General features: G+C 40.0%; 2 protein-coding genes across 3 annotated transcripts; one reads left to right on the forward strand and one right to left on the reverse strand.

The window, feature by feature from the left end:
- The first annotated feature begins 2,233 nt into the window (after positions 1–2,233).
- Positions 2,234–17,620, forward strand: LOC134869584 (rho-related GTP-binding protein RhoA-D-like). The gene is made up of 5 exons (XM_063891342.1): positions 2,234–2,352; positions 11,643–11,798; positions 13,250–13,370; positions 15,221–15,351; positions 16,064–17,620. Exons 2-5 carry the CDS (start codon positions 11,643–11,645, stop codon positions 16,235–16,237), a joined length of 582 nt encoding a protein of 193 aa, XP_063747412.1. The 5' UTR covers positions 2,234–2,352; the 3' UTR covers positions 16,238–17,620.
- A 69-nt stretch (positions 17,621–17,689) lies between these two features.
- LOC134869533 (putative helicase mov-10-B.1) lies at positions 17,690–26,436 on the reverse strand. 2 transcript variants are annotated; one of them, XM_063891239.1, is made up of 23 exons: positions 26,182–26,435; positions 25,997–26,099; positions 24,999–25,180; positions 24,703–24,802; positions 24,437–24,578; positions 24,048–24,297; positions 23,825–23,935; positions 23,218–23,395; positions 22,731–22,873; positions 22,428–22,604; positions 21,919–22,031; positions 21,581–21,777; positions 21,228–21,325; positions 20,985–21,082; positions 20,801–20,899; positions 20,566–20,668; positions 20,360–20,477; positions 19,737–19,928; positions 19,517–19,588; positions 19,311–19,436; positions 19,141–19,229; positions 18,658–18,770; positions 17,690–18,547 (listed from the first exon to the last, which is right to left on the reverse strand). In XM_063891239.1, exons 1-23 carry the CDS (start codon positions 26,313–26,315, stop codon positions 18,486–18,488), a joined length of 3,000 nt encoding a protein of 999 aa, XP_063747309.1. In that variant the 5' UTR covers positions 26,316–26,435; the 3' UTR covers positions 17,690–18,485. The 2 variants fall into 2 exon arrangements, with proteins under 2 accessions (XP_063747309.1, XP_063747300.1); XM_063891230.1 differs by having other exon boundaries at positions 17,690–18,770; positions 26,182–26,436.
- Between the last annotated feature and the right edge of the window lie 1,263 nt (positions 26,437–27,699).

Genomic DNA, 27,699 nt, shown 5'->3' on the forward strand with positions numbered 1-27,699 from the left:
GTCAGGAAATCTGCTTTTTTATAGCTCACTTATAAGTTTGATTTATTTTGCATTTGGAGGTGCTGAAGGAGTTCAATATAGCCCTTGACTTTTGTACTGAGAATTACGCTCATCAGTGCTGCTAAACACTGGAAACACCACTCAACCTGGTCCATGCTTCTGTGCTGTTTTGGAATAAGCTCAAGTATCGTAATCATGTTTTCGGTATTGGTGAAAATGACTCTTTGATTCTACTAATCTTTAGTTTTCTTGCAATTTTCAAGTTTTTCCAGACTTAGAAGGTAGCATATTTGCAATTAAGTCATGTCTTCCTGTGAAGAACTTTGAACTTGATGGTGTGCTGAGTACTTTTTCTTTCTGACAATTTGGTCAACAGACTTTATTTGGGCCTAATATTCCTATCTCATGACTACAAACCATACAGCATCTCTTTCTTGACTTCTCAAAAGCTTGCACTGTTCAGATGATTTGTCATTTTAAATGTGAACGATGTAACCTGTCATTATTGCTAGTTCTCTCAACCTGAGAAACTCAAAAGTTTGATGAATTTGGACAGTAACCCAATTGAATATTAAAAGTTCTTAACTATATATGATTTTAAACAATCCAACCATCTTAATTTAGGAATATGCTTATGCACCTAATTTCCTTGTGACAATATCCATTCGATAAAGGACGGAGTGAGAAAGTCAGAGCGCATGGGTGCAGGGCTATGTTCTCTCTGAACTGCAGCTGCACTTCAAACGTTCATCATTCTCTCCAGTCGAGACACATCATCCAGCAGCTCCCCCTCCCAGTCAGTTTACAGAAATAGCATCACTGCTGTATGGGACTGGGAAGTGCCACTGTGCACCGTTTTATCTGAAACTACAGTATGTGGGCATTACCATGGAAACTGCAGAGATCTGCTCAAATTACTTTCAAAGAGCCAGGATACAGAGATTAAAGATGCATATAGTTTGTTGTGGAGGATGAGGCTCATGCCTGTAAACAACTAAATCTTTGTTTTCACTTTTTTTTCTCCCCCCCCACAAGAGAGGCAACATCACTAGAAATGTGCTGCTATTGTTTTTGTTTGGCTACGTTTGGATAATACTTCCCGATTTACTTTTTTAAAACAACTCTGTCTTGATAAGCCTGTTTTAAAAAGGCTACTGTGCATTAGTAATATGCCCGCTCTATTTCCTCGAAATGTTCTTCGTACCCTGGTGCTGCTGTGTTTTTACAGTGTACTGCAGTCTAAGGGGAATGAACTTAAGACCCTACTGAGAGAATGGCATGTTAAAAAGCTCAAATCCCTGTTGTGTGATTTCCTGTTGCACTGTGGGAGAAAAAGCTCTTGGGTCAAAGTCCATTTCCTTACACAAGCAATGATAAGACGAATATTAATAATAATGTTGATGGTGATGATGATGACAATGATGAGAACAGCGAGTAATATTGAAACCTTTCTTGTAACATAATGGAAAACACTAATGGTGACAAGTTTAAACACAAATGACTTCTGAACATAATGATGTCATTATTCCCGTAAAGGGCAGGGACCTTGTAACGGTTAAATTTCAGCCAATAGTGTGCAGGCGCTGGAATCTCAAACAGCATAGACACCGTGCTGCATTCAGGTCCGGGTAGGAACTTTGTAATCTCAAACGTTATGCTCAGAAGGAAGAATGTGCATTTGACCGTCTCCCCTACTTTGTCCAGTATGCAGGCTATGGCACATGTTGAGGGCTGTTTTTGTCACTGGATGCAAATATAAGACATATATGATTTGAATAGTACAAAGTGTGAAGAAACGAAGCAGACTCTTTGAAATTGTTATCATTTATGCCGGTCAGGGGACTCGAAAACCCTCTCCAAATGTTGGAACTCAAAATGGCAAGCTTTCCATTTGATGTTCTCCTATTTGAAATAGGCGGTACCCGAGTCACAGTTTGATTGACATCATCATCTGCAGTGGTGTCATGTAGCTAAATACATTTACTCAAGGAAAAAAAGGAGGTATTTGTACTTGATTATTATTTTTTACATTATACTACTTTAAATGTTTACTTTTACTACATTTGGAGGAACATTGTTTTTTGTTTTTTTTACTCCACTGCATTCAATTTACATATTTAGTTACTGTGTACCTTTAAGTTATTAATTCAAAATATAAATCAAAATTATGATCAATGATTACAAATTGGTTATCTAAATGTTCGATCGGACTGTGAATGCAGCATGATGGGCGGGTCTTGTGAGTATCGGTTTGGTTGGTTTTTACTCTGGCTATAGCTGCTTCAAGGGACGGAAGAGAGCAGGAGGGGAACACGGAGGTCTTTGACAATTTAACAGCTCACTCTTGAAAGGGTAAGAGTTTTTCTTTATTTAAACTCATTTAATTTAGCCACACCCGAAAAACACGTTAATGTAAATAGGAAAAGTAGCTTCAGAAGACACGTTAAGGATCCGAGATCCAGCAGCTCGGCGCGTTGAAACCTGTTACTTGCTTAGAAGTTTTTCCGCGGAATGGACGAGTGTTTCGACATTTAGTTGATAGTAATACATGGGTGAAAAGTATGATCAACTTGGGGACACGCCTGATTGTTCTCTCCAGTCGGTCATTTCTAGGCATTCCTTCCACCGTGGCCCAGCCCTGTCTCTACCCACAATTTACTTCATTACGTAATTTAATGATATGGACTTCAGCTGTGAAGGCAGAGAGAGAGAGGATTTTAATCGCTGTAAAAAAACTTCATCGCCTCTTTCTCTTCATGAACCTGTTTGACCAGTTTGGGGAGTTGATGTTATCGTATGGTGTTCCTTTTGACAGGAATTATTTGAAGGCAAAACAAATCAAAACACTTTTAGACTTCCGTACTAGCGAGCTTTTTCGTTTAGTTGTTTGGTCCAAAAGTCTCTAATCCTTGCCTGTTGTTCTTTAAATAACTGATAAAAAACATATGTCCGTCCCGAGGAAATTCCTCTCTCGGAGTCACCACACCCTTGTTGTGCTGCTCGGCTCCTGTAGCACAGACCCTCAGATCTGACCGGAACTTCTTTGCACGTTCCCCATGACAAAAAGGCTCCCTTATTTTTTTATCTGAGCCCTGCAAAACATATGCATCAGCTGCACTATATAGAGTGCAGCTGATGCATATCACTAGTTTGCATTTGTGTTTCTTTCTAGGCTTTCCAGCCAACAGGATGTGAAACTGCAGTCAAATACACAGAGAAGGAATGATTACACATATCTTCCAATAGACCCAGTTCCTAGCTATATGTGTGAATGTGTCTGCGTCAAGTGTCTGTGTTTTTGTGGCTACTACAGGAGCAAGTATGATGTCATTGATGAACAGCTGACTAAGCTGTTTGCAGGTTGTGGTCAGAAATGGAAGTGTTACCCAGTCATACAAACATAACACAAATCAGTGCTACTGCAGTGTAAGGACATGATGTGGAGGTTCCCCATCGAGAACACATTCATGTGAAGGCAAAAGTCGTGATGTCTACTGTTGTCAACACCATCCGTTTTGACTTTCACTTTATCAAATGATGTAATCCAAAGCTGATCTGGGAGAAGTGGGCGCTATTTCAAAGCCTACATTCGTATTTGTCCAAACAAATTTAGGTTGTGGTAAACTATTTTGAAAAAAATAGCATAGGGAGGAACCCTTGCCAGACAACAATTCAAGTCGTGATAAAGTTAAATATCTCTAAACAAAACATTGTTTTATTAATGGTTTGCAAGCATAGGGGTGTTGTGCATAAACAAAAACAAATTAAAAATATTTAATCCATATTGTTATACAAATTATTTAAGGTTATAGTTTTGATTCTTTTGTGAATCAAGAAGCATGTAAATGTCATACGAGTCGAAACAACATTGAGTTGAATATAAGCATTGGAATGAACTTGCTGTACAACCCTGCCATGAGGGAGTACCAAGTAACAATCGTAGTGCAGACACTTGATGTTAAATGGGTCATTTGAGTGACACTCCCACCCAGCCACACAACCCGTGTAATGTGTGGAATGCAGCCTGATTCTTTTCTTCTTGCCTTATTGCGGTCATCTCAGAAGAAACTGAAAGGCTAGGTCAGTACATAAGCCTTAATGGAGCTGTTATGGAGCTAAATCTCCATATATGCCAGGATTGCCAGAGGCCATTTCACCCTGATGCTGAACCCCATTTTGTTCCCCTTGGCATGCTCTCCAACACTGACCTACTACAAGTGTTGTCGCCTATTGTACGTGCCAGACTGAGGCACACACAGGAAGTTCTTCCTAGCAAGATTTAGGAAGTGGTGCATCCACAGAAAGGGGGATTCCCAATGAACAGTTTGTCCATCCTTCAAGCTCATTTTATTTTATTTGATCTGCTACTTTGTGTATTGTCAAGCTATAGGTGCTTGTCAGTCAATGTGTTTAAACACAATGTTTCACAGTATCCTGTCTTAGATTAGTCAGAATAATTTTCCATCTGCAGTGATTCCCAGGGAGGCCACTATCATACTAAAACACGTATTGTTTCTTTTACACCAAACACAGTATGATGCTTAGTTTAGCCTACTTTCTGTTTTCTAAATATCAGATGGTAATCTGTGTCTCAGACTGATGCAGATGAGAACGTCATCTGGGAGGAGAATTATCTCAGGGAGGGTTTCCTGTTGGGATCTTGGTACTTGCTTCAGTTTTAGGAAGTCCCTAAAAGCCCAATTTGTAAATGTAAACATTTCTTCTGAGTAACATTAGCATCAGAGCCCGTTCCTTTATTTGGATCCAGTTCCCATTTGGCAAATAACCCAGATTTGTTAGGCAGAGATGCTAACAAACCTCTCATGAAACCTTTCATCTGTCCTCTGTTTTATTATCGAAGACAAATGGAAAACACAAAGCCTGCACGCAATATAGTGTATACAGCTGTATTGTGAATAAAGGAACTGCTAAAGTAAAAAGATAGCTGGCTATTCTGTGCTATCTGACACTATTGTCTGTATTCAGCTAAAGTTTGTAGCTCCACTGTACAACGGCTGTGAGTGGATTTCGTGTTTGAGAGTCTTCTCTAGAGAAATGTAGTCTACCAATTTGCATCAATTAAAAGATCTTCCTGTTAAACCTTCATTTATATCATATTAACATGTGACAGTAATCTGATCATTCTGAATCAGGACCTTCAATATTTGGAGTTAAAACCGGAAGTGTTTCTGCCGCGTTAGCCAGCAAAAGGTGATCATATCATATGTCTCTTAGGTGCAGCTATTTATGCATTTCACTGCAGCCAAAGTTGAAAGGTAAACATTTTAAGATAAGGCATTTAAAAGTATTCAGATTTGATATTGCATATGAATGTAGGGCACAGATGGACTGGATGGATGAGAGGATCTGTCATGGTGTTGGTGCTGATGACTCCATCCAAGTTGCGTACATGTGTTTCAGCTTTGGCTTTTCATTTGTGCTGTGTGTGTGTCGGAAAGGAGGAATGCAGCACCCTAAGGATACGGAACATTAGCTCCCTGACGGTGACATCACACTGCAACACAGGAAGCGCGAGAGAGGAAAAGAATGAGATGAGGAGAGAGGGAGAGACCGGAGGAGGATGTGGAGGAGAGAGAGAGATAAAGAAACAGTAAAGAATCAATGATTTCTAACAAAACCTTGATTAGCCCCTTTCCAAATCCACTCTAACTGTAACTGTAATAGGGAATAACAACTAAATACTTACTCACTACACTTTGGAATGTTCTAAGTTTCTCTATATGTGTTTCTTGTGCTACAACACATTCATGTTGCAGTTTTGATCACCACGCCTCTCCTTCCTTCCATCTGCTCTGACTTCTCTGCCTGTTTGCTCTCCGAGCAGAGGCGGATGAAAGGATGATTCTGTGTGATATTTTTCTCTCCTTCATCCTCTACTCTGAGCTGAGCTGTGTGCACTGTGATGAATCGGGCCGGGGGAGTCTCAATGGCTCTGTCCTATTTCAGGCTCCAGCTAGGTTCTCGTTCTTCTTTAGCTGCTTCCCTGGCCTGGATCCTGAGCAGTCATTTCTAGTTTTATTCAACCTTCATAATCCGAGCTCGGCTTCAGCTACTCTACAATTTGTCATCCATTCCAATATTTGGTGCCCCCGGTTCCAATCATAGTTAGATCCAGTATGTATACATGCTTTATTATACAGCAACACAGAGAACACTTAGCCTCAAGTGGGTCTACATAAAATATGAAATAAATAAAGCACTGTCTGTACTTAGGTCAATTAAGTAGCTCTGCAGTAAAGAAAAAAGTACAGCCGGGCCCTCCTTTAATAGTTTGCTTCAAATAAAACATGCTTCAATCTGTTAACAGGTGTTACAGGAGAGTATTAGTTAGTTTGTGCAGTATTTATGGCTTCTGAAGACAACATGTTTGATACTGAAAGAATTAACTTACCAGACCTGTCGAATAACACAACCAAATCCATGACTCAGCTGTTGGCCGTTGTAGTTGCATTGTAGGTAATGTAGGCAACGGGTTTTGACTAGAAATAAAAGTTATGATTTATCCATGTTGAGGCTTTATGTAAACTGCCTATTGAGCCTCCAACAGGATTAATGCCATGGTTTCTGGACACACAGCACCATAAGGGTCAGATCGATGTACATTTTGTAGTTTTTGCTGAAGTCCATGGACAGGTAATCGACTGTACATGACACTTGTTCCAGTTCTCTGCCCTGATCTCGTTAAACGTTCACAGAGACAGTCAGGCATGTCAGGCATGTTGTGCTTCATGTGTAATCCAGGCCTCAACATTTTAACCAGGCGCAAAAGGAAGAGATACTGGTGGCGGGAGGGATGCTGTGTGTTTAGAAGAAAAGGGTGAGGGGTGTTGTAAGTGGGTGAGACATTCCTCGAAGCTTACGTCCTCCCACAATTTTACACAGTCTGACAGAGTTGTGTGTGAGCACTCAGTGACCCGTTATTAATCATCACTTGGAATGCATTTTTGCTGCTTACACTAATCAGTGTGTCGATACCTGAACTGTTAACACTCAGTAAATGTGTGTCTGTAAAAACTCAAAACCTTGTTCATATGGCAACTACTACTGGTTGTCCAGCAGTAACTCAGTCAGTAGGGGCTTGGACTGGGAATCGTAGGGTCGACGGTTCAAGTCCCCAAACAGACATGAAATATGGAAAGTGGACTGCTACTTGGAGAGGTCCCAGTTCACCTCCTAGGCCCTGCTGTGGTGCCCTTGAGCAAGGCACCGGACACCTCCAATCCCCCCTTCCCCATAGCTGCCCACTGCTCCTAGCACTAGGATGGGTTAAATGCAGAGGACCAATTTCACTGTGTGTGCTCTGCTGTGTGCATGTATGTGACTAATAAAGAGGGTTTCGTCCTCTGATTCTATCTTCTATTGACAGGGGGTTATCCCACCAGAGTTGCATTTGTAAGTTTCCAGGGAAAAGGTAAACAGGAAGACATGTTTATTCCTTTGTGTTCAGATGAAGGCCTTCTGAGCAGCTAAAATCTTGTTTGTTTATCTTCTCCTTATTCAATGTTTTTCTTTTTATGTCCATATTCAGTAACTTCTGGACAACATCTTTAGCCAAGGGCAGATATTTTGTATGTAGTGCACTTAGAATTTGACTAAAGAGAGGAACAAAACACACATTGTAGTTTAACCCAAATAATATATAGACCCTTTATCCATTACATAATTCACCATATCACAATTTCTTAGATATTTCCACGCTCATGTCAGAACATGAGACAACACCTTCAGGTTTCTCTGTGGATTTTCGATGTCTTTTTGATATAGTATTTTATAATTCTTAAAAGTTATCATGTCGGTAACTTTTTGTATCTTTGATAAAAAATTATCATAAGGTGAAAAGTAGAAATATGCTCTTCATGTTGCATAGTAATCCTCCTGCATTTAATTGGACACATGCATGCAGCAGTGCCTTGTCATATGACATAAGGTTGCGTTGCAGGAAAAATTGATCCAGGTAAAGAGCATACGCCTACGGCGGAGTTAGTAGGCGTATGCTCTTTACCTAGATGGTAAAGGTCATGTGATGAGGAGATGTGACATTTATGCAAAACCTTTCAACATCATATAATTGGGCTGCCTGTCAAGTCGCTCCCATTGAGGGTGGCAGGAAGCCAAAATGCACTTGCCAACAATTTATAGGTGTGGTTTACCGGCAACTTGCCTCTGAAACAGAAGCATTTTTTAAATCCCAAAGCAGCTGATTGCATTTTGTGCTGCTGAAAATATCACTGAGAACAGCTGTTTTCTCCACACATAGTTCCCTCACAACTCTGTGTGGTTCCCCAAAGCACAGCAGGGCTTTTTTCAAAACAGATGGCACACCCAGGAAAAAAACAAGAAAATACTTAATTCATTGGGGCTATGGTCAGCATGGATCCATCAATAAATGGCTGGATCAGCTCACATTCTGTGGATTGTTGTCGGTCACCATGCTTAATGTCATCACAAATATATGGTTTACAGTATCTGTGAGTCTCCTGTTGCTTATCATTTGAACTTCTGAAGATTAGTCTCAAAGCTTATAGGCAACTGATAAAATCTGACCTCAGCTTTATGGCCCCTCCTACTTTTGTGTTTAATTGGACACTTTGTACTGTAACAACTGAGAGGAAGACACACAGATTTCTAGAAACATACATTGTTGATTATGCTTCAGTTGGTCTTGTACATGAAATTGAATAAAAGAGCCTTTAGGGCTTTTTTTATTGTCTTTATCAAATGGTCCACAAACTGCAGTATTTGTCTAAATACCTTGAGTCTGCTGATCCATGTGATTAAAGGTGTCTTTTATTGCTTTTGTTACCTCTTACCAGTTCTAATGATCAAGACTGGCTAATGTGTTGCGAATCCGGGCGTGAGAAGGGAGAAATGAGGGAGAAATAAGCGTCTTTGTCGTTTGTACGGGGAATGAGAACTTTGTCCCTTGCCTCACAGGGACAAACATTAAGCAATACGGGATCAGTCTCCCTGAGACCGAGTGAAAACATCGTGTTATGGGCAGCTGTAGCACCTGTTTTCCTCGAGGCCACTGTGTGTAAGGCACATTTAGAAGAGGTACATTTTCAATCCTACTTGTTCTTTGTAACAGAAATGGAGCTGTATAATCATGTGACTGGCTTCGTCTGCGGCTTTGTCTGTTCAATTCCCTTCCGCATCTATGAGCAATTTTAACTCGGCAACGATATTCACTTGAATTTTTACTGAGTGTATTTGGATTGTTTTCTCCTCCTATAATAATTTTACACTAAAAGAGTCCTGAAAAACAATGCATTGATAACATCCATGCCGTACCACAAAATCCAATAGTTTTTCTGTGGTTAGTGTAACACTAGATTATAACTGTTTGCAGAATTTTACAGTTCACACTGGACATCATACTGAGGGCTTTCTCATCTTCAGGAAACAGTTTGTTCAAGACAATATACTTAAAAACAACTTACAAGCAATAACAAACATGAACAATACATTCTACATTTTTGGTCTTGACCTTGAACCGTAATGTCACAAAGTGTGTTAATGTGTCACAAGTCTATTCATATATTGGCCTATTGACCAGACTGTTGGTTTGCTCAGCTTTTCTAATGATTAACTCTAATTTGTATATTGGGAAACGCTTGCATCACCTGTTGTATATATCACTGTTTAAGGGTAGCAGAACGCAACCTAATATCAACTCTTATTGACAAAAGAAGTACTAGGAGTCTCTGTCCCAGTCTTCATGTCTAGCAGTGTGCCCACACATTAGTGCAAAGGTAAGGGGGCATTATCCCCACTAAGCACCATGTGTTGCCTCTGGCAGACTAGCTGTAGCTGTGGGAGTTCGTCATCAATAAGCTGCATTTTTTTGTCTCAGCACACAATCTGCAGGACTAACACCACTTTGCAGCTTTCTGGAGCTGCATGGTAGCCACCAGATGTGTGTGTGTGAGTGTGTTTGTGTGTCTTGCTTTCCTTCTGGCAGTGACAGTATGATGTATGGAGCAGCAGCAGCCTGCTATCACAGAGAACAGGTGGCTCTCTCCAGAGTCAAACTGACAACACACTGGTTTGATTTAATGTTGGAGAGAATATGAACAATTGTCTTTTTAATCCTTGTGGTGAAAATGTTAGCTGGGTCCAAAACAAGCTGAGAGAATCAAAGGAAGGACATGGAAATGCACATTTCATTCTTGAACATCCACACATGTCTGGGCTCATTATCTCTTTAAACAAAGCTGTAGAAAGAACTAATATATCATGAAGCCAGGGTGTCTTATAGTGATAGAATAAACTGTTGGTCAGTGCTTAGAGGAGCCACCATGCGGCCTGTAGGAATTGATTTGGCTTTAGTTTCTCTAAACTTTGGCATCAACAGGACCTTCCCAGCCCACCTGCTGACCACTTCAGAGGAACCAACTCTTTATACACATAACTGCAGCAAAACCCTGTTTACTATCCCACAGCACAACATGACTGCGGGTCATGCTGCAGCTACCAGTATGTGTTTGGGGTTTGTTGATCTGATGAAATCCATGATTATGAATTAAGTTATTTTCAAGCGCTTTCTTGGGTTAGGCCTTCTTCTTGTTTTCTTAAACCTGCAATATATTATTTTTGGCCACTTTGCAGGGAAAAAAAGTTGTAAACAGAATCATGGCATATAATCAATCACATCTTACATTTATGTGGGGAACTTGTTATCAAACAGATGCTTATTTTCTAACCCAGTAGATACAGAACAACATCCTTAGTTACGGACGGTTCTTTTTCCTGTTTTAGCTCGTTCTCGCTCCACTAACTCGCTCCTTGGCTGCTAAATGCTTCACCTTGTTCACCACCCGGTTGTTTTCTGTGTCTGAGTGCTGTTTGACTTGGACACTTGGTGTGAAGGCAGAAGTGGAGGTTTTTGTTTTGCTCCAGGTAGTCCTGGGATGGTGAAAGCTGTACTACTGCCTTCTCTCCATTATAGTCCGCTTGTGGGAGATGGCTATTGATCCGTGTGTGTGTGGCCAGATATTTCTCTGACAAGCCACATTTCCCTCACATATATGTGGTCATTCTCCAGAAACAGAAACAATACAATGGCACGTATACACCTTTTAATGGATACAAGCAAAGAGAATGGCAGAGGATTGTGAGCCATAGAGGAGACGACAGCAATATTCAGAGCTTCAGAGCATTCAGATCTCCAGGCTGCCGCGATGTAGAAGACACACAAGGATTGTTTTTAATGTGGTTCTGTCAGAGGCTGTGCATATACAGTACTGTGTTAGAGCACTGATTCTGCAACATAACCAACACTGTGGCGCTCCTCCTGTTCCCTCCCCTCCCACTGCTTTCCCCTCCCTGTGACAACCCTCAGCCAGACTCTGTTTTCCACCTCACACACAGGACGCAGCACAGGAAAGGGAAGGGAAGAGGGTGCGGCTCTAAAAAAGACTTCGGTCATCTTCTTTTTTTTTTTACCTCTCCCTCGCTGCCTCACTGTACTATTTCTGGTTGCATTGTACTCCCCTTTGTGTCCCCCACCCCACCCACACGGTTGAAGACACTTTCTTCTCACTGGTTTCCTGGTGTTTGGTTCATTCTCATGGATCTCATTTCTTAATGTATAGAATCATACAAGTGTATTCCATTTGTAGATGGCTGCTATCAGGAAGAAGTTGGTGATAGTTGGGGATGGTGCGTGTGGGAAGACCTGCCTGCTCATCGTCTTCAGTAAGGACCAGTTCCCCGAGGTCTACGTCCCCACTGTGTTTGAGAACTACATCGCTGACATTGAAGTGGATGGGAAACAGGTACTCTATTTTTTTTAAATGTCACTTTTATTTTTATTTCTGAAAGATTATAAAAAATGAACATTGGGGAAATTCAGTACAGCACAATTTAGATTTACTTTTTATTTTAGAGTAAAATATTGTAGTTTCTACTCCACTAAATTCATCTAAGTAGTTACTTAACTGAATGAGATTATACATTTAAAAACATGATACAATCCCACGGTTCGGCTTGTGACCTCTTACATATAAACAGTGTAGGGGTTCTTGTCACTTTTCCGATGACTGAGTTACCATCAAGGAACCATTTTCCCTCTAAACCTATCAAATTATTTCATCTAAATAAGAGTCTGAGGCCAAAACTGGATGAATTATTATATATTTTACAATATGGTTCAAATTAAAAGTCTTTAAAATGCTAAGACGTAAAAAATAGGTTTTTATGAATATTTATTTAGTTCAGAGTAGACATAGAAGTCCTTTTTAAAGCTAAAACTGGGAGCACCTCAACCAACCATGCTGTTTACACATGATGGGAACCAAGTACCATCTAGATCCGTAGGGAAAAATGCATATTGTTAGGAAACGTGTGGTTTTAAAAAAGAAATTATTGTTATAAAGCGGCAGACCTCCAGCCAACAACAGGAAATGAATCAGTGCTACCTTCCTGTGTTGAAACCCCCCCTCATACAACATGACTAATGTCCCATTTCCTCTCCCTGTTTCCTGTGCGGCATAATACAATCACTCTTGATAGACGGATGCATTTAAAAATATTAGGGAAATATTACTTAAGGTAGTGAAAGAGTGTCCTCGCTTGTTATTCTTATATAATATTAGGTTATGGTTACAACAACCGAAACAGAAGGCTTCAAGAAGGAGTTTAGACAGGCCACAGATGGAGGTCGGCTCCTGAGAGACACTCAATGGTAAATTATTCGAAAAGCAGCTGAAAAGGATTGGTAATGCTTTAGTGTTCCCCAGTTTCCCAAACAGGAGATGTTGTACAGCTCAGTCCTCTGATATATCATGGAGTGAGACAGTGTCTGTCATGTTTACAAGGTAGTTAAATGATTAAATCAGTAGGCAAGCTAAACTGGGAACTATGATTGCAGTCAGGAGTAACACACTAAAGCCCTTTGGAGATTCTTAAGCCAGAATCAGTGTAGAAGACCTTTCTACTTTCCACTTGGAATCGTTACATTGCTAGCATGTGCTTCAGACCCGGCTCAACACAAATATCTTTTTTGCTCTGCAACAGTTCACTCACAACCTAAGAAAATCTTATGGGAACAATGTCCACCACTGGGGCAGTTAGTCTGTTCCTATTTTTTCTTTCTCTTTGGTCTTTTCCCCCCTCTTCATCCTGCTGTCAAGGAAGTGGGAAAGTCCTTCCCTGTTTTTAACGATGTCTCAAATTGAGTTTTCAGCCACTTGCATCACTCGTGTGCTTTTTCTTCCCTTTTCCTCAGGTGGAGTTAGCGTTGTGGGATACAGCGGGTCAGGAAGACTATGACCGGCTGAGGCCTCTCTCCTACCCCGACACGCATGTTATCCTCATGTGTTTCTCCATAGACAGCCCTGACAGTTTAGGTAAGGTTACATACAAATTGCTTACACACTAGCAACACTGAAATAACATCTTCAAAATCATCCTGTCCTTTTCAGGAATAAAAAAAACATTTATAAATACATGAATGTTTTTGCCTCTGAGCATAGAAGACAATTTGCTTTGAAAGAGTGTTAATCGATAGAGATACAGGAAGGCATTTGGCAAAGGCTCCATTAAATGTCCATATTTTTAACAACAAGGAGTGAAATATACTGCACTGCCTTTCTATAGGTTTTCCCCTTTGAATCATTGATGTATTTTTTCATTACATTTCCCTGTTTTCGACCTTTGTGCAGACATCCCACAATCAATGATCCATTTTATGATGACTTATTCAGATGGTGTTTGTGTGATTAAACCATTGGTGTAATTTATCTGGCTGCGACTGACATTAAGACAGCTGTTTTCTGTTCTGGTTTAGTCAGTAAATTAGGTAATTTCACACTTAACACATGACTGTTTCCCAACTACACTCATTTGAATAAATAATTAAAAAGTTATAACTTATACAGTTGAAAAAAGGGCTTTCACTTTTTGAAAAAATCACAATCAATTTTTTAGGCTTAAATTTTCATTGAATCGATTGTAGAATCGATTATCCACGTCTAAATAAAGGCCAACACACTGCCATTAGGACTAACATAAAGAGGGTGCAAGAGACGTACAGGTCAGCATTTATGATTATTTATTGCGTGAAGTTCGTGTATAACAAACAGGAGCATTCTCGAAAAACAATAAGCAGTATGGACTGCCATAACATCAGTGACGAAAAACATTACTGCAGGCTTCTGGCTGTTTACCATTATAAATATGGAACACATTTCGCATACGGAGGCGATTGTTAAATAGCTTGAAAATAAAACTTAAAATTCACTTGAGGACTAGCTAACATAAAAATAAAGTGAAAATATTTCACTTAGCCAACACGCAGGATCGCTACATTCCCCACAACAGACAGTGGACCAGAACATCCTGAGTCTGCATTATGCCCCCTCATAGTTGTAGTGCTGCTGTGATATGGGAACTCACGATCGCACAGTTTGCATACCACTTTGTCCTTCTGCCCAAAATCCGAATTGCTTCCATATCGAACTCCTCATGTGATTAGAGGTTATCACTCGTCTCTCATGTCGCGCAGGTTGATTGCCGTTGCCCTCCATTTTTTGGCAAAACACTAAGCCGCGTCAGCCGATTGACACTATCAGGCTGTTTCCGGTGCGTAAAATTGGTGGGAATTTACTTTTTAGCCATCGCAATGCCTACTGCACTTTCGGAATTATTTCCTTTTCTGCTTGTTTGTGAGTTATGTTAATAATAATCATAATGAAATAAAATATTTTGTATTTGTTTAAAAAAATACGTTATTTGGTAAAAATGGATTCCCTCTTTCCGTTTTCGAAACGTGTGTTGGTCGGTCCAATCGATTGTACAATCGAGACAATTGCACTTTTAAGAAATGTTTTAATGTAGTTGTTTCTACATTAACAAGGAAGGAACAAGTCAAACACATTTTCAGACTTTAACGTATCTGCTCTTGTTGAGAGGGTTTCGAAGCGTACGTAGGAAATGTCACGTGTACTTCAGGCTTTCTCCCTCGAGCTTGTTGATATGGGCAATTCTACAGGTGGTACGCCTACTCTATCATATTCTGGCATCACAAGTTTTGGCTTGTAGGCTCCAGCATGTATCAGGGAGGGGTCAGCGACCTCTCAATATTTGTCTGTACAGTCACAAGGGAAATGGTAAGGGCCTTTCCCAACTGTGCTTGTAGGGAAAGAGGTCTGGAATTTGCTGCATAATGAATTTCCTTATTTTTTTTCCACCCTTTTAGAGAACATTCCTGAGAAATGGACCCCTGAAGTGAAACACTTTTGTCCCAATGTCCCCATCATTCTCGTGGGCAACAAGAAGGACCTTAGGAATGATGAACACACACGCAGAGAGCTGGCCAAGATGAAACAGGTGTGTGTGTTTGTTTGTGTGTCCTTTTTAAAATACATACTTAATTATAAGTATAATTAGGTTAGTATTATCACCAACTTCTAAGTGTGTATATATATATATATATATATAAAAAGGTTCCCTGTCAATGTTGTACAATTATGTCATGTGTGGGACTACTTTCAATGCTGTATTTAATTGAATGTTTACATTTTATTGCAGCTGTTTTTCAAAAATCACATTTGAACTACTATATATACACTGTTAGTGTAATCTACGGCAGTACCTCATAGATCCTAAAGATCATTGTGTTTGTAGCATCGCTATCAGGACCATTTATCTCTAACATTTTAACCATTGTTGAGGTCAAAACGTTTTTAGCTTTGACGAGGGATTACAAATCCGATCCAAGGTTTTTAAGTAGTTTAAGGATAAGGATAACCTTCTCAAGACATAAAGGAGTGCTTTATTCAGTTTATCCAAACAACAAAATCTCCAAGTCTGGAAATAAATAGTTTACCATGGACAGGAAGGGGGTGGAAAAAAACTCAAGCTGTCAGACAAGTGAAGAAGTGCCAATGAGATATTGTGGAGTAGAAGTTATCATTTGCATAAAATGTAAATTAAAAATTGTTAAGGTACATTCAACCATTGCCCAAAATGCATAATGTCCTTGTTGAATGCTTACTTCCACAGCATCATTTAACCCACTCTCTGTATATCAAACCTCCAGGAGCCCGTTAAGTCTGAGGAGGGCAGAGACATGGCAAACCGCATCAGTGCCTTCGGCTACCTGGAGTGCTCGGCTAAGACCAAGGATGGAGTGCGGGAGGTGTTTGAGATGGCCACCAGAGCGGCGCTGCAGGTCCGCAAGCACAAGAAGACGGGCGCCTGCCAGCTACTGTGAAGGGACAGAGTTTGTCGGCCAATCAGCACCCCCCCCCCCCCCCCCCCCGTACACACAGCGCAAACTTAGAGAAACCCTAAATCAATGGCTTCCGTGGACTATACTTACTTTACAATATATGCCACAGGATATTATGAAGGACTGACACACCTGTTTTTAAAAGCAAAACAAATCAGCCTTTTTCTTTTTTTTCAAAACTTTTCCTCTGCTACTCACACACTTGTTTGTTTGCTCTTTCGTTTTCCTCCACCAGGCCCTCGGAGTGAACGACCTGTCCATTCCTCCTATATGAATGTATGTTTGTATTTCTATGTGCATATACTTTACAAATATATCATGCCTGTGTTATGATTGTTTACAGAGAAGGTTTGTGAGTCCCATGTCCACTAAATGGCATTTAGATGTTCCTTAACAGTATGGAGACCCTGCTTCTCCTAGTCTTCTTTTATACATCAGCTTCAGTCACGATCCACCCATATGTCCCGCCTATTCATTTGACACCCTTATTTCACCAAGTGCTAAATCAGCAGACCTCCATTTTCCCCAGCCTTTCTCTCCTGACATTAAGGACTAAATTTAGAAATGTGTTCACTCTGCATTAATCACTGAAACCTACATAAACTGAAGCAGCAGTAACTCTTTGTGCAGAGAGGTTTTGGACTGCACCTTGCTCTGTCTGTCCCCCATGGTGATCGCTTAAGCCGGCACTGAAAACAGTGGTCTATTGTCATGGACACAATACTCTGTCACACTTATAGTGGCTGAAAAAACTTCCAAAAGGTCACCAAACAAGCCTGCTGTCTGAACTCGGTAAACAGTCGTCATATCGCTGTGTACTCAATTTGCAGGTTTGAATGCACATTGCTCACAGATTAATATTCAGGGCAGATTATAGGCATAGTATGTGAATACACATTTCTAAATGAAAGCTTGATGACATATAAAATGTTGTTTTTACCGATGTGCCATGTCCTCAGATTGGCTCACCATAACATAAGCACCCATGACTATTTAAAACTGGGGCTTTGTTGTTGTATATCAGTTCTTTATTTGACACTACACCCAAGGGACGTTCCTTGAAATGTGATTTGATAGCTGAGTCCAAGCCAGTGATTCTATATCATACCACTGACACTTATTATATTTTCTAGTCCCTACATTGATCTTACCAACATTATACGACAACGTTCGAGATCTTTTCATCCAGTACATTCAGCTCCATAGAGATGTTACAAGTTTGGCTAACTTCTGGACTGTGCCTCTATGTCTGTGATATCACACGTCATAGTCCACGATAAAATGTTGATGGTGATGACTCTTGACAAACAGGAGTGGGATGTGTTGAATGTCTGGATGAGTCATTAAAGTATCTTTGAAATACTGCGTAATCTTAACTAGTTTGGTTAAGCGTGCATTTAAAAAAGTATTTTGTACAAAATGGCTGACTCCAAATCTTTCAAAGCTTTTATTCTTTTTATAAATGCATTTACATTCATGTTCCAGCATTGGTTTTATAACTTTCTGAATAGCAAAATTACCTTTGTTTGGAATATATAAGAAAACTTCAGATTTTTCAGAAAACCGTTTCAAAAATGACCATTAACGCTTCTTATTTGGTTTTAAAAAAAAATTAAAGCAGTATTGTATAATGGTGATTTCAAAATAGATTAAACACCTAAAAGATTTTTAAAGCAGTGATTGGTGAGCACAGTAAAAAAGACTAAACAACAACCCTGAACTTGGTTGATAAAATTAATATTTTTCAATATTTGAGTCTCAATACATAATATTTCACATGTTAGACACGGCGAATTACATATATTCGATACTGTGGACAATCCCCACAGGAGCAATTTGGATAAGCTGACTGCCGTGGGACTGGAACCTGCGCCTCTTCAATCCGAAGATCAGCACACTATCCCACTGCGCCATAGCCTCCCTTTTACATTTAAAACTAAAGATTTAGGTCTCAAAATCATTTGCTGTGTTTATTACAAGCTGCTTCAAGTGAAGTGGAATGAGTGAAGTCCACTGAGGTAGCTTAGACAGTTGGTCTGCTCTTAACATTTATCAGCTCCCTGTCCTTATATTTGGTCACCTTGATAAAGTTCACAGTAAACAAATAAATTGACATAAACGAGATATTTAAAAAGATGCCAATTAGGCTCTTTTTGTTTTGTTTGAAGGCACACGTCTTTTGCAAACCTCGATGCAAAAAGAATCGAGGGAGGTTTTTGCATCCCCTCCCTTACAGGTCGCTCCTCCACTCGGGGTCCAGATGCTGCTGAACGGCGCTCTCTGCAGTCTCCACTTGGAAGAAAAGATTCACAGAAACAAATAGGTGGACAGTTTTGACATCAATTTAAAAGAAAATGGTTTTAAGTAACATATTAATGAAAATTCATGAATCTGCAAGTCACCTTGAATACCAATGTCGATGCAGAGAGAAGCGAGTCTGTGCACCACATCATCGTCTTCCTCCATGTGCTCATAGCCAGTGTAGCCTCCTTCATCTCGACAGTACTGGATGAACCTGCAGACAAGCAGGGAGAGAGAATGATGTTATCAGGGACTGCTGTCTTGCATTAAAATGTAAATGTTATTATATCATGTTTGATTAAAGCAGAAACCAGAGGCAGCCATACGACTAGCGCTGTATCCGTTTACATGTATTGATCATTACATTGATATTTAAATGAAATGTAAACACACTTAAAATATGTAAAACAAATCTAGCATTACTCATTCCTATATGTTCTTGCTTTGATTTCTTCCACCAACAGCCCACACACAGATGAGTGTATTTAATTTGCCAACAAGAGGCAAAAGAATGATGAATTTGATAAAAAGCATTTGATGGTTAATTCTTTTAGTCAAGGTAATCGTATATTGGGGACACATACCGGGACCAGGTAGCATCAGTGTTCAGCACTCTTGGGTTTCCCACCACGATCAGCAGGGCTTTAGCTCGAGTCACAGCCACGTTGAATCTCTGGAAGAGAGACGAGCATGTGTCACAATCATGTCTTGTCTGTATATACACAGTGTGTGTGAGTGTGTTGGTGTTGCATACCTTCTCATTCTTCACAAAGCCGAGGTTGAACTGTTTGTCTACCTCTGCGTAATCCGGACTGCTCCGCACAGTAGACACCAGGATCACTCTCCTCTCCTGCCCTTGGAACTCCTCCACCGAACCGACCTGACACACACAAATGTAAGTGCACTAAAGACAACAATTCTGTTTGTATTTGCTTTCATAAGTGTGAAATATTTTGTTACCTTTAGATATTCCATCCTGTGTATTTTAAGGTCTTTCGCAACTTTTGTCAGGGCCTTGCGGATTTTCTGCACCTGCAACATCAAGAAAAAACAGCTCCTGCTTTAAATCCACAAACAATTATTCTAACTTCAACTTGTGTTCATTTGTTGTTGGACTGCAGTAATGCAACAATAAGCTACATTGTACATTGTATTCATTTTGTGTTAAGTTCTTTCTAACCTGTTTCCTGTAGGGGGCAATGATGCCAATGTCGCTGGGTGCGATGGTAGCCAGGCCCTTCTTGCCATGAGTCTCCAGCAGTTTTGTTACATAGTCCATCAGCACCTCCACCTCTGCTACATTGAAGAATGAAGGGCTGTTGCCCTCCTGCTCATCAACACCGGTCACACCATGGAACAACACCGGGAAGTTCTAGGAGATATTTTTTTAATTAAAAGATATTTAGAAAATGGTTTGGGAGAACTTTAAATACTGAGTTGTGATGAGGTGGACTCAACTGGAAGCTATGATAAAAACAAAAACGATTAACATGGTGTATACCAAGTGTGATGCCCATCATAATCTATTCAATTCTATATTCAATAAATAATGACATAAAAAAAGGAAATAAGCAAATCCTTACTTTGGAGAGTGAACCATAAAATGTTTAAAATTCCCTTTAAAAAATGACTGGAAGTTCATTTAGGATAAACTAATAAGTTCAACTCTAGAATGAAAATGAATGGCTCTGTTATATATTAAATAACAAAGACACAATGAAGCCTTAAGGTGCAGGCGTATTGCTTTGTACTCTTAATGACACCGTCAGTCCAGTTTGTGTGTGCTTAAACAGGAAGCATTACCTTGTTCTTGAGGTATTGCCATCCGCAGTAAGAGTTGCGTAGAATTTCATTTGCGCAATACAGCAGCTCTCCTTCATAGAAGAGCTCGTTGGGAACTTCCAGAATGGCAGGATGGGACCTAAAAAGTTCCAACAGTAATAACTAAATCGATATCAAGCATGAATTGTTTGTCGAGGACTGATTAATATCTATGTCTTGTACCACACCTGTAGTTTTTCAGCAGTTTGGTGACAAAGCGATTGTCATACTCGCCTTCGACCTTCTGGTAGGGAGAGCAATTTTTCATCATGCGCTCCAAGAGGGAGAACCCTGCAGACATAAGAGCCTTTAAACTCCAAAAACACACACATACTGCTATTTACATTAACGTCTGTGCATAAACTGACAAAGGCAGGTACTGTATAAACACAACAGCATACATCTGAGTGTGTCATCACTTACCCATGCCGTGTTTCATCGCAAAAGGAGATCTGAGGATGGGGCCGAGCTGTTTGGGGTCTCCTGCCAAGACAACCTGACCCGTCTCTGCATCGAGCAGCCCTATCCCACAGATAACAAGAGTTAACTACTAGATAAAACAAATTCAATTTGATAACAGAAAAACACACCGCTTGTTTTTTTTAACCTGCCAATGGGACTAAACTCTCAGTCTCCACAGAGTGTCCTGCCTCATCGATAAACACGTGAGTGAAATGACCATCAGGTATGTCTCCTGTGACCAGCCTGCAGAAATCACAGAGTTCATAAAGGCAGCAAACCCCATACAATTTCCTTCTGAAAAGTTGTAATTTGGATGTGAATGCAAAATAAAATTGTGAAATGAGACTTATTTTTATGCCGTCATACAGTTAAAAATGTCATTCTCTACCTTCCAGCTGTTAACAGAGTGGTGACCATGATCCTATACTCCATCAACTTCTCTTTAGCAGGATAAAGGTAACTGTCCCCTACCAGGTTAGAGCAGGCCTGTGAAAGTACCACAACAACTAAATTAGGCTATAAAAAGACAGTATCTAACATATAAAGCAACACAAAATGCAGCAGCATTGCAGCAAGTTAGTAAGTGAAAGGTCCTGTGTACTCGGAAGTCACTATTATGCATCACAAATACCACCATGGTGTAAATATTCTAACTGTGACCAAATGACTGAGAGTGAATGATGTGAATGTCAGTTATGATTTTTTTTTGTTTTTTTAAGTAATTAATGAATGGGCACTGACTTTTACTTCATCAGGGACATAATCTGGGTCACGGCTGCTGGCGTACATGCGGAACACTTTGCGCTCATCCACGTGCAGCAGAATCTTCTTACAGAGCAGATCAGCAGCGCTGTTGGAGGGGGCGCAGGCCAGGATGTGGCAGGAGGCCTGTGTCTTCTCTATCTGCTTGATTGCCTCCACCACAGTCACAGTTTTGCCTGAACAGACAGAAAGCAATTAAGTGCTTTAAATGTACGGCTTTGTGCACAGCTGGTATGATAACAGATCAAACCTAAATTGCTTGAACAATGCCGGTCCATTGTAGGCGAGCGAAATTGATAAGCTGGTAATTGCTGTACCTGTTCCAGGTGGGCCAAACACCAGGTATGGGGCAGGTTTGGATGAGCCAGCCACAATGTGCTGTACGGCCTTATACTGCTCTTGGTTTTTCTCCAGCTGGCGGTCAAAAAGCCTTTTGACGTGAAGATAGAAGAACAAAAGGATTATGTCAGATGAGAGAGTCACTGAAAACAATCTCATCCAAGGGTAAGGAAGTTTCATAACTGAATAAGAAAATGTGCTTCAAGGCTTTTTTTCATAGGGTACACTGGAGCATCCTTAGATGGAGCTAAAATGTAGAAAACCCCATCAGGTCCCCACTTTATCGTCTTATTGAGGTTACTGTCTGTGTCATGTTCATGCTGTATTAAGACTGCAGCAGACTTCTATGTGCATGTAAATAAATGCTCACCAATTATTTTAAACTGGCATGGATTTTGAATAGCATTTACCACTAAAATAGCAAGCTCAAGCATTCATCTTTACATAACAGTACATACAGTCTTCAGTATATGCTTACAGGCCTAACCTGAGTTCGGGAAGCTCAGTTTGCTGGGAGGAGTCAGCGGGTGCAATGGGGAACAACACCTCTCCCAGTCTGAAAGCAGTTGCCAGCTCTGCCGCTCTGTGCTGAACACGCACAGTGAGGCGGTTGACAGTGAACTCAACATTGAACTTCATGTTATCTATGAAGTGATCCAGCAACCTGCAAACACATTTACAGAGTAACTGTGTGAATCTTAGATAATCCAAAACATATTCGATATGAGTCAAATAAATCAATACTTTTAATTGCTAATCATAGTATGTTTCAATCATGTAGGGATCTTACTTTGAGCTGAAACCGAGTCTGACCCTGTCCAGCTGCACACTGTGGACATAACCACGGTACTTCACCTTCTTTTCTCCTGCAGGGTACACCAGCAGGGAATCCCCTCGGAGCACAGACGGGCGGTTCTCAGCCACACCGGGCACCTGGGACGAGAACGTGAAAAGGTAAGTAGAGAATATGCAGGTGATTATAATGCAATGCTTATTAAATTAATTTGAAATGTATTTTTATTTTTTATTTTATCTTCATTATATTGCATCATAACCTTCTCTGGGATTGATACATCACCTGCTACCATTAGACACTGTAAGAGACCTGTAATTAATGGATATCAATAGCTTAAATACACAATCACCTCACACCCCTTATGCTTTGCTTTGAACTATTGTTTATGATCTGCATTTGCTTTTTTTTCCTTCTATATTAACAAGTGAAGCAAAGAGTGATTATGCCAGCACTGTGAGTGAATGAGTGAGCATATATTAACCTCTAGAATAAGGAGCTTCTTGTTGGTCTTGTCTCTTGACATGGTGGTGTGTTCTTTTTCGCTGTTAGGGATGTTGTATCTCTTGATGTCCACCTCCATCTGCAGTTCCTCCAGATACAGCAGCAGCTGAAACTTCTCAGAGTAGTTTTCCCAGCTCAGGGGACTTTCAAGCAAGGCCCTTATAAAATGACGAAAGGGGAATTAACAAATGATATGGCAGTACATACGTTATTGTAGTTTTATATAAATAGGAATATTGGCATTTGCATACATAGTCTATGGATGGGTTCAGCAACAAGAACACTTTAGTTGAGGTCAGATAATGTTTTTGGTTAAATGTTGATAATATTTTTAGCTAGTGAACATTTTATTTATTTGTTCAGTATCATAACATTTTTGCGACTAGCCAGATAAGTTAATTAGCAACACTTCCTCATTATGTTGGAAGAAATTAAATTAACTGACCAGGCTTATGTTCTTTCTGCTGTTGCAAATAAGTTAACATTAACATCATATTGAAAACGTATGAGTGAAAATAGGCTTTCCAGTTATTACAAAAGTGTTGTCCTTTATCTACTGGAAATATCAAAAACTAAACTCAATTTACCTTTTATCATAGACGTAACGCTGCTTCAGTGACTGGATGAGCTGGCTCATGTATGGTGGTATTTTATACTGTTTCAGCTCAATCACATTTTTGAGCTTCATCACTGACAGCCTGGAAAGAGGAGACACCATGGAAAGGTTTAGATACATCACTAGTGGACATACAACATTTCAATGTTTATATTTGCAGTATATTTAACATAGTACTGAGTGAATGCTGGTACCCTTCAGGTTTCTGTCCATCCTCAATCAGGAAGTACTCTTCAGGAGTCCAGGCGGGGAGGGAGCGAGGTTTGTAGGGTGCAATAGGTGCCAGCTCCAGTCCTAGGGCAGTTACACACTGCGCTTCGATAAAGCGCACTATGTGGAACGTAGCGGAAGACTGCAGGTCTTCTTTGAATTCAAAGGCCAGTGTAGCTGGATAGAAACCAACCAAGCTGCAGCGGAAGTGAACCTGGATGTTATAACTGGCACCTGAGAATAGAAAGCAACAGGTCGTAATGTTTAGTGCAGTCATAGCAGTTTATTGTGTCCATAAATTCTCCCTCAGCTCAGTGATATATTGCATCATAAATTAAGATAAAATGAAACTTGTTTATGATGTTTGCATAACCTGGTTTAAGACACAGAGGGTTTTTCTTGGTGACGTTGAGCTCATCCTTCAGCATGAAGTCCCTGAGCCAGTGCAGCGGGGTGTAGTAGGTGAAATACACAGATTCTGTACCAGTGTTTTCCACCTTCAGATTTACCACACACTGTTTAAAAAAGAAAAACATAAAAGATGTATACAGTGTAACTTAACATTTACACCAGCAAGTACAGATAAAGTGTTTCAGCAGATGGTCATCAGAGAATGCTGCCAGTTTATAATATCAATACCTCACATGTGCCATCAACACGCAGGCAAAGTTTCCCATTCTCGAACTGATCAGTGTCAGTGTCAACGCGGACACCATGTTTGTCAGAGATGAATTTGTTCCTGTGGGAGAGAAAATCAGAGCAGGTTCAATTGCTTTTGCTTTGTGACTGTAGACAGCGGCACATTCCTGTTTTTGCTTGTATTGAGTTGTCTACAAAAAATACTTAACACGTTTGGTTTAAGAGGATTGCAGAGTAAAAAGAAATTGGTCAGCGTTGAAAAACAAAGAGGACTCTTAATATTTGGCACCTGTTACCTGTCTTTCTTTAGACTGGTCATCAGAAGACTTGCGAGTTGCCTTCTGGCTCGAACTCCCGTTATTGCCTGATCTGCAGAGGTAAAGGTCTCAACTGTCCCAGGACTGGCTGCTTCATTTTGGACTGGTTCTGGCTGGCGTCTATTTGGTGAATGCCACTGGTCCAGAAAAAGAGCTGTGACCTATGCAAAGGATCACTTGCCATGTCAATTTTATCTTAACATTTTAAATTCCACTATCACGTAACAGAGTGTCCTCCCTTGACGATTAATTAACTATTAATTGACTGCAATGGACATAATTATATCCACACCTTTTTAAAAAGACACGTGGTGTTTTTTTCAAGTCTGTGCTCATATTTGAAGGATTACTTCATCAATACATGCGCTCATCAACTCAACATATTGAATTTAAATAAAATGTTAACATTTAGATAAATAAACTTTATAAATATAAAAAGAAAATACAAAAATATTTATTATTCTTCTTAACACAGCATGGGTGAGGGTGAATAAAACTAAAATATGGAAATGACCAAACTATATTGACCTTTTAATAAATAACTGATCAACCGGAATAACTATTTAGAACCAAGATAGAAAAGACGGGTGTGTATATTTGACATAGCAGCAGTGACACAAAAGCTATAGTTGGTTAGGATTTCATACATTTAAAATACACTGCCTGGCCAAAAAAAAGGTCACATACTCTTTCACAACTTGAGCACGATGGAACCTGGCATTGGAATCTTGGAACATGCCCGTGCCATCAGGGAAGAAAAAATCCATTGATGGAATAACCTGGTCATTCGGTATATTCAGGTGGTCAGCTGACCTCATTCTTTGGGCACATAACGTTGCTGAACCTAGACCAGACCAACTGCAGCAACCCCAGGTCATAGCACTGCCCCCCACAGGCTTGTGACCTTTTTTTTTTGCCGTGCAATGTATTATTGAACGTCAGCTAACGTGCATACAATATAATAGTAAAGTGAATACCGTGGAGTTGAAGCGAATATTTTCCTTTCGTCTTGTTATTTTGTTGGACACCTTCAGGGCGTAGAGAACTGAACCGAAGTTTGGATCTTTGGTCAATGCATTCCTTAAAAGGAAGTAGTTGAAAGTATTAGCAATGCATACATACAAAAATATGTTTTTGGATATCCCCATTATGTAGAATTTACCTGGTCCTGAACTCGTTGTTGTAAATGTCTCTTAGTTCCAATCTGTCTGTAATAGATGCTCGATCACTTTCCTTCAAATACTCGAAAAACTCGACTCCAATTCTGCAGCGTATGGATAACTTTATATTAACCATGATTTTAAAATGGATATTTGAAGATCAAACAAGAACACGTCCGGATTATTCGACTAAATACAGTGTCAATACACCCTACCGTATATTTACATGACAGAGACAATTCCGGATACAGCGCTTCTCTTATATCCACAGACAATCCACAGGGGCGGTGTTTCTCTGTCTGTCGTGTTACGCAGCTGCAACACTGAGGCCGGCATGCTACGTGAAATAAAACAGGTGCACTCACACAGCCACTAAGTGCAGAGAAACGAAACTTAACGTGTTTACACATTAAAGCCGAAATGAGCAAAGCGAAACTCCAAACAAAGTGCAGCAGAACTTGACTCATACAATCATATGATTTCGATGAGTCAGTCAGTGAACAGGACAGCTTAACGTGACGTGTCACCTTGCCATTTTAGTCTGTATAATGCCTATACTCAGTTATAACTGTACGGCTGGAGAAGAACAGGGAAGATACAATGAAGTTATACCATTATTGCTGACTGCAGTCTAATAATAATAATGAACGAGTGAAATGTCAAAATGTACACAGATCTGTAGAGCAGTTTATGCAAGAGATGGGGATGTTTAAATTAAAATGAATAGGCAGATTGTGTAAAATGGCAAAGAATTGTGTAACAATATTGTTGACATGAGAGTGTGAGATAGATGTAGCAGTTCAGTGAAATAGCGTCAAGCAAACCCTTATCCAGGAAATAGGTGTGCCTATTCTTGCTAAAACCTCCACCCTTATGTAGGAAACGTAAACCTATTGTTTAAAGGGTGCAAGGAAAGACTTACTTGATTACATTCAGCCTTTATAGTGAGGCCAGTAAGATAACGTAGCTAAACTTGGTACAAGTAATAAAGATCATTCAGATTTAATCAGACTTTTATGCCACTGTTTTTCCACGTTTTTTTGTTATTTTGTCTGGCATTGTCCAACTATCAGATTATAAATGATGTTATAACGCACTCTGTTCAACTGGTTACAATACCTCGTTTTTGTTTTCCCTCTGTATAGATAAAATGAGTGTTGGCTCAAAATAAAGCTTCTTAGGAACTAGTCAATTTATTTAAAAAAAGGGAGATGATGAAAAATTAAATTGCACACATTAAACACACAGGAGGCTTATGAGTACAGTAATTGGTAGACTTGATGATGACCTCTCTCTGTCATTATTACAACAATTATTTGGTTCTGAGAAGTTCTTATTTCTACAGCCCAGTTTCACATAACCTAATAATGATTTTTGTTGGATAGGAAATACAGAAAAAGTCAATCTAATAGGAAAGTTATACCTCCATATGCACAGTACTGTATGTCTATATTTGGATTAGCCGGGAGCCGGCGGGAGGCAGACTGAGAAGATGTCGACGGTGGGAGTCCCCCACTTTG

The sequence above is a fragment of the Eleginops maclovinus genome, chromosome 1 (assembly GCF_036324505.1).
Source record: "Eleginops maclovinus isolate JMC-PN-2008 ecotype Puerto Natales chromosome 1, JC_Emac_rtc_rv5, whole genome shotgun sequence".
Taxonomy (NCBI): domain Eukaryota; kingdom Metazoa; phylum Chordata; class Actinopteri; order Perciformes; family Eleginopidae; genus Eleginops; species Eleginops maclovinus.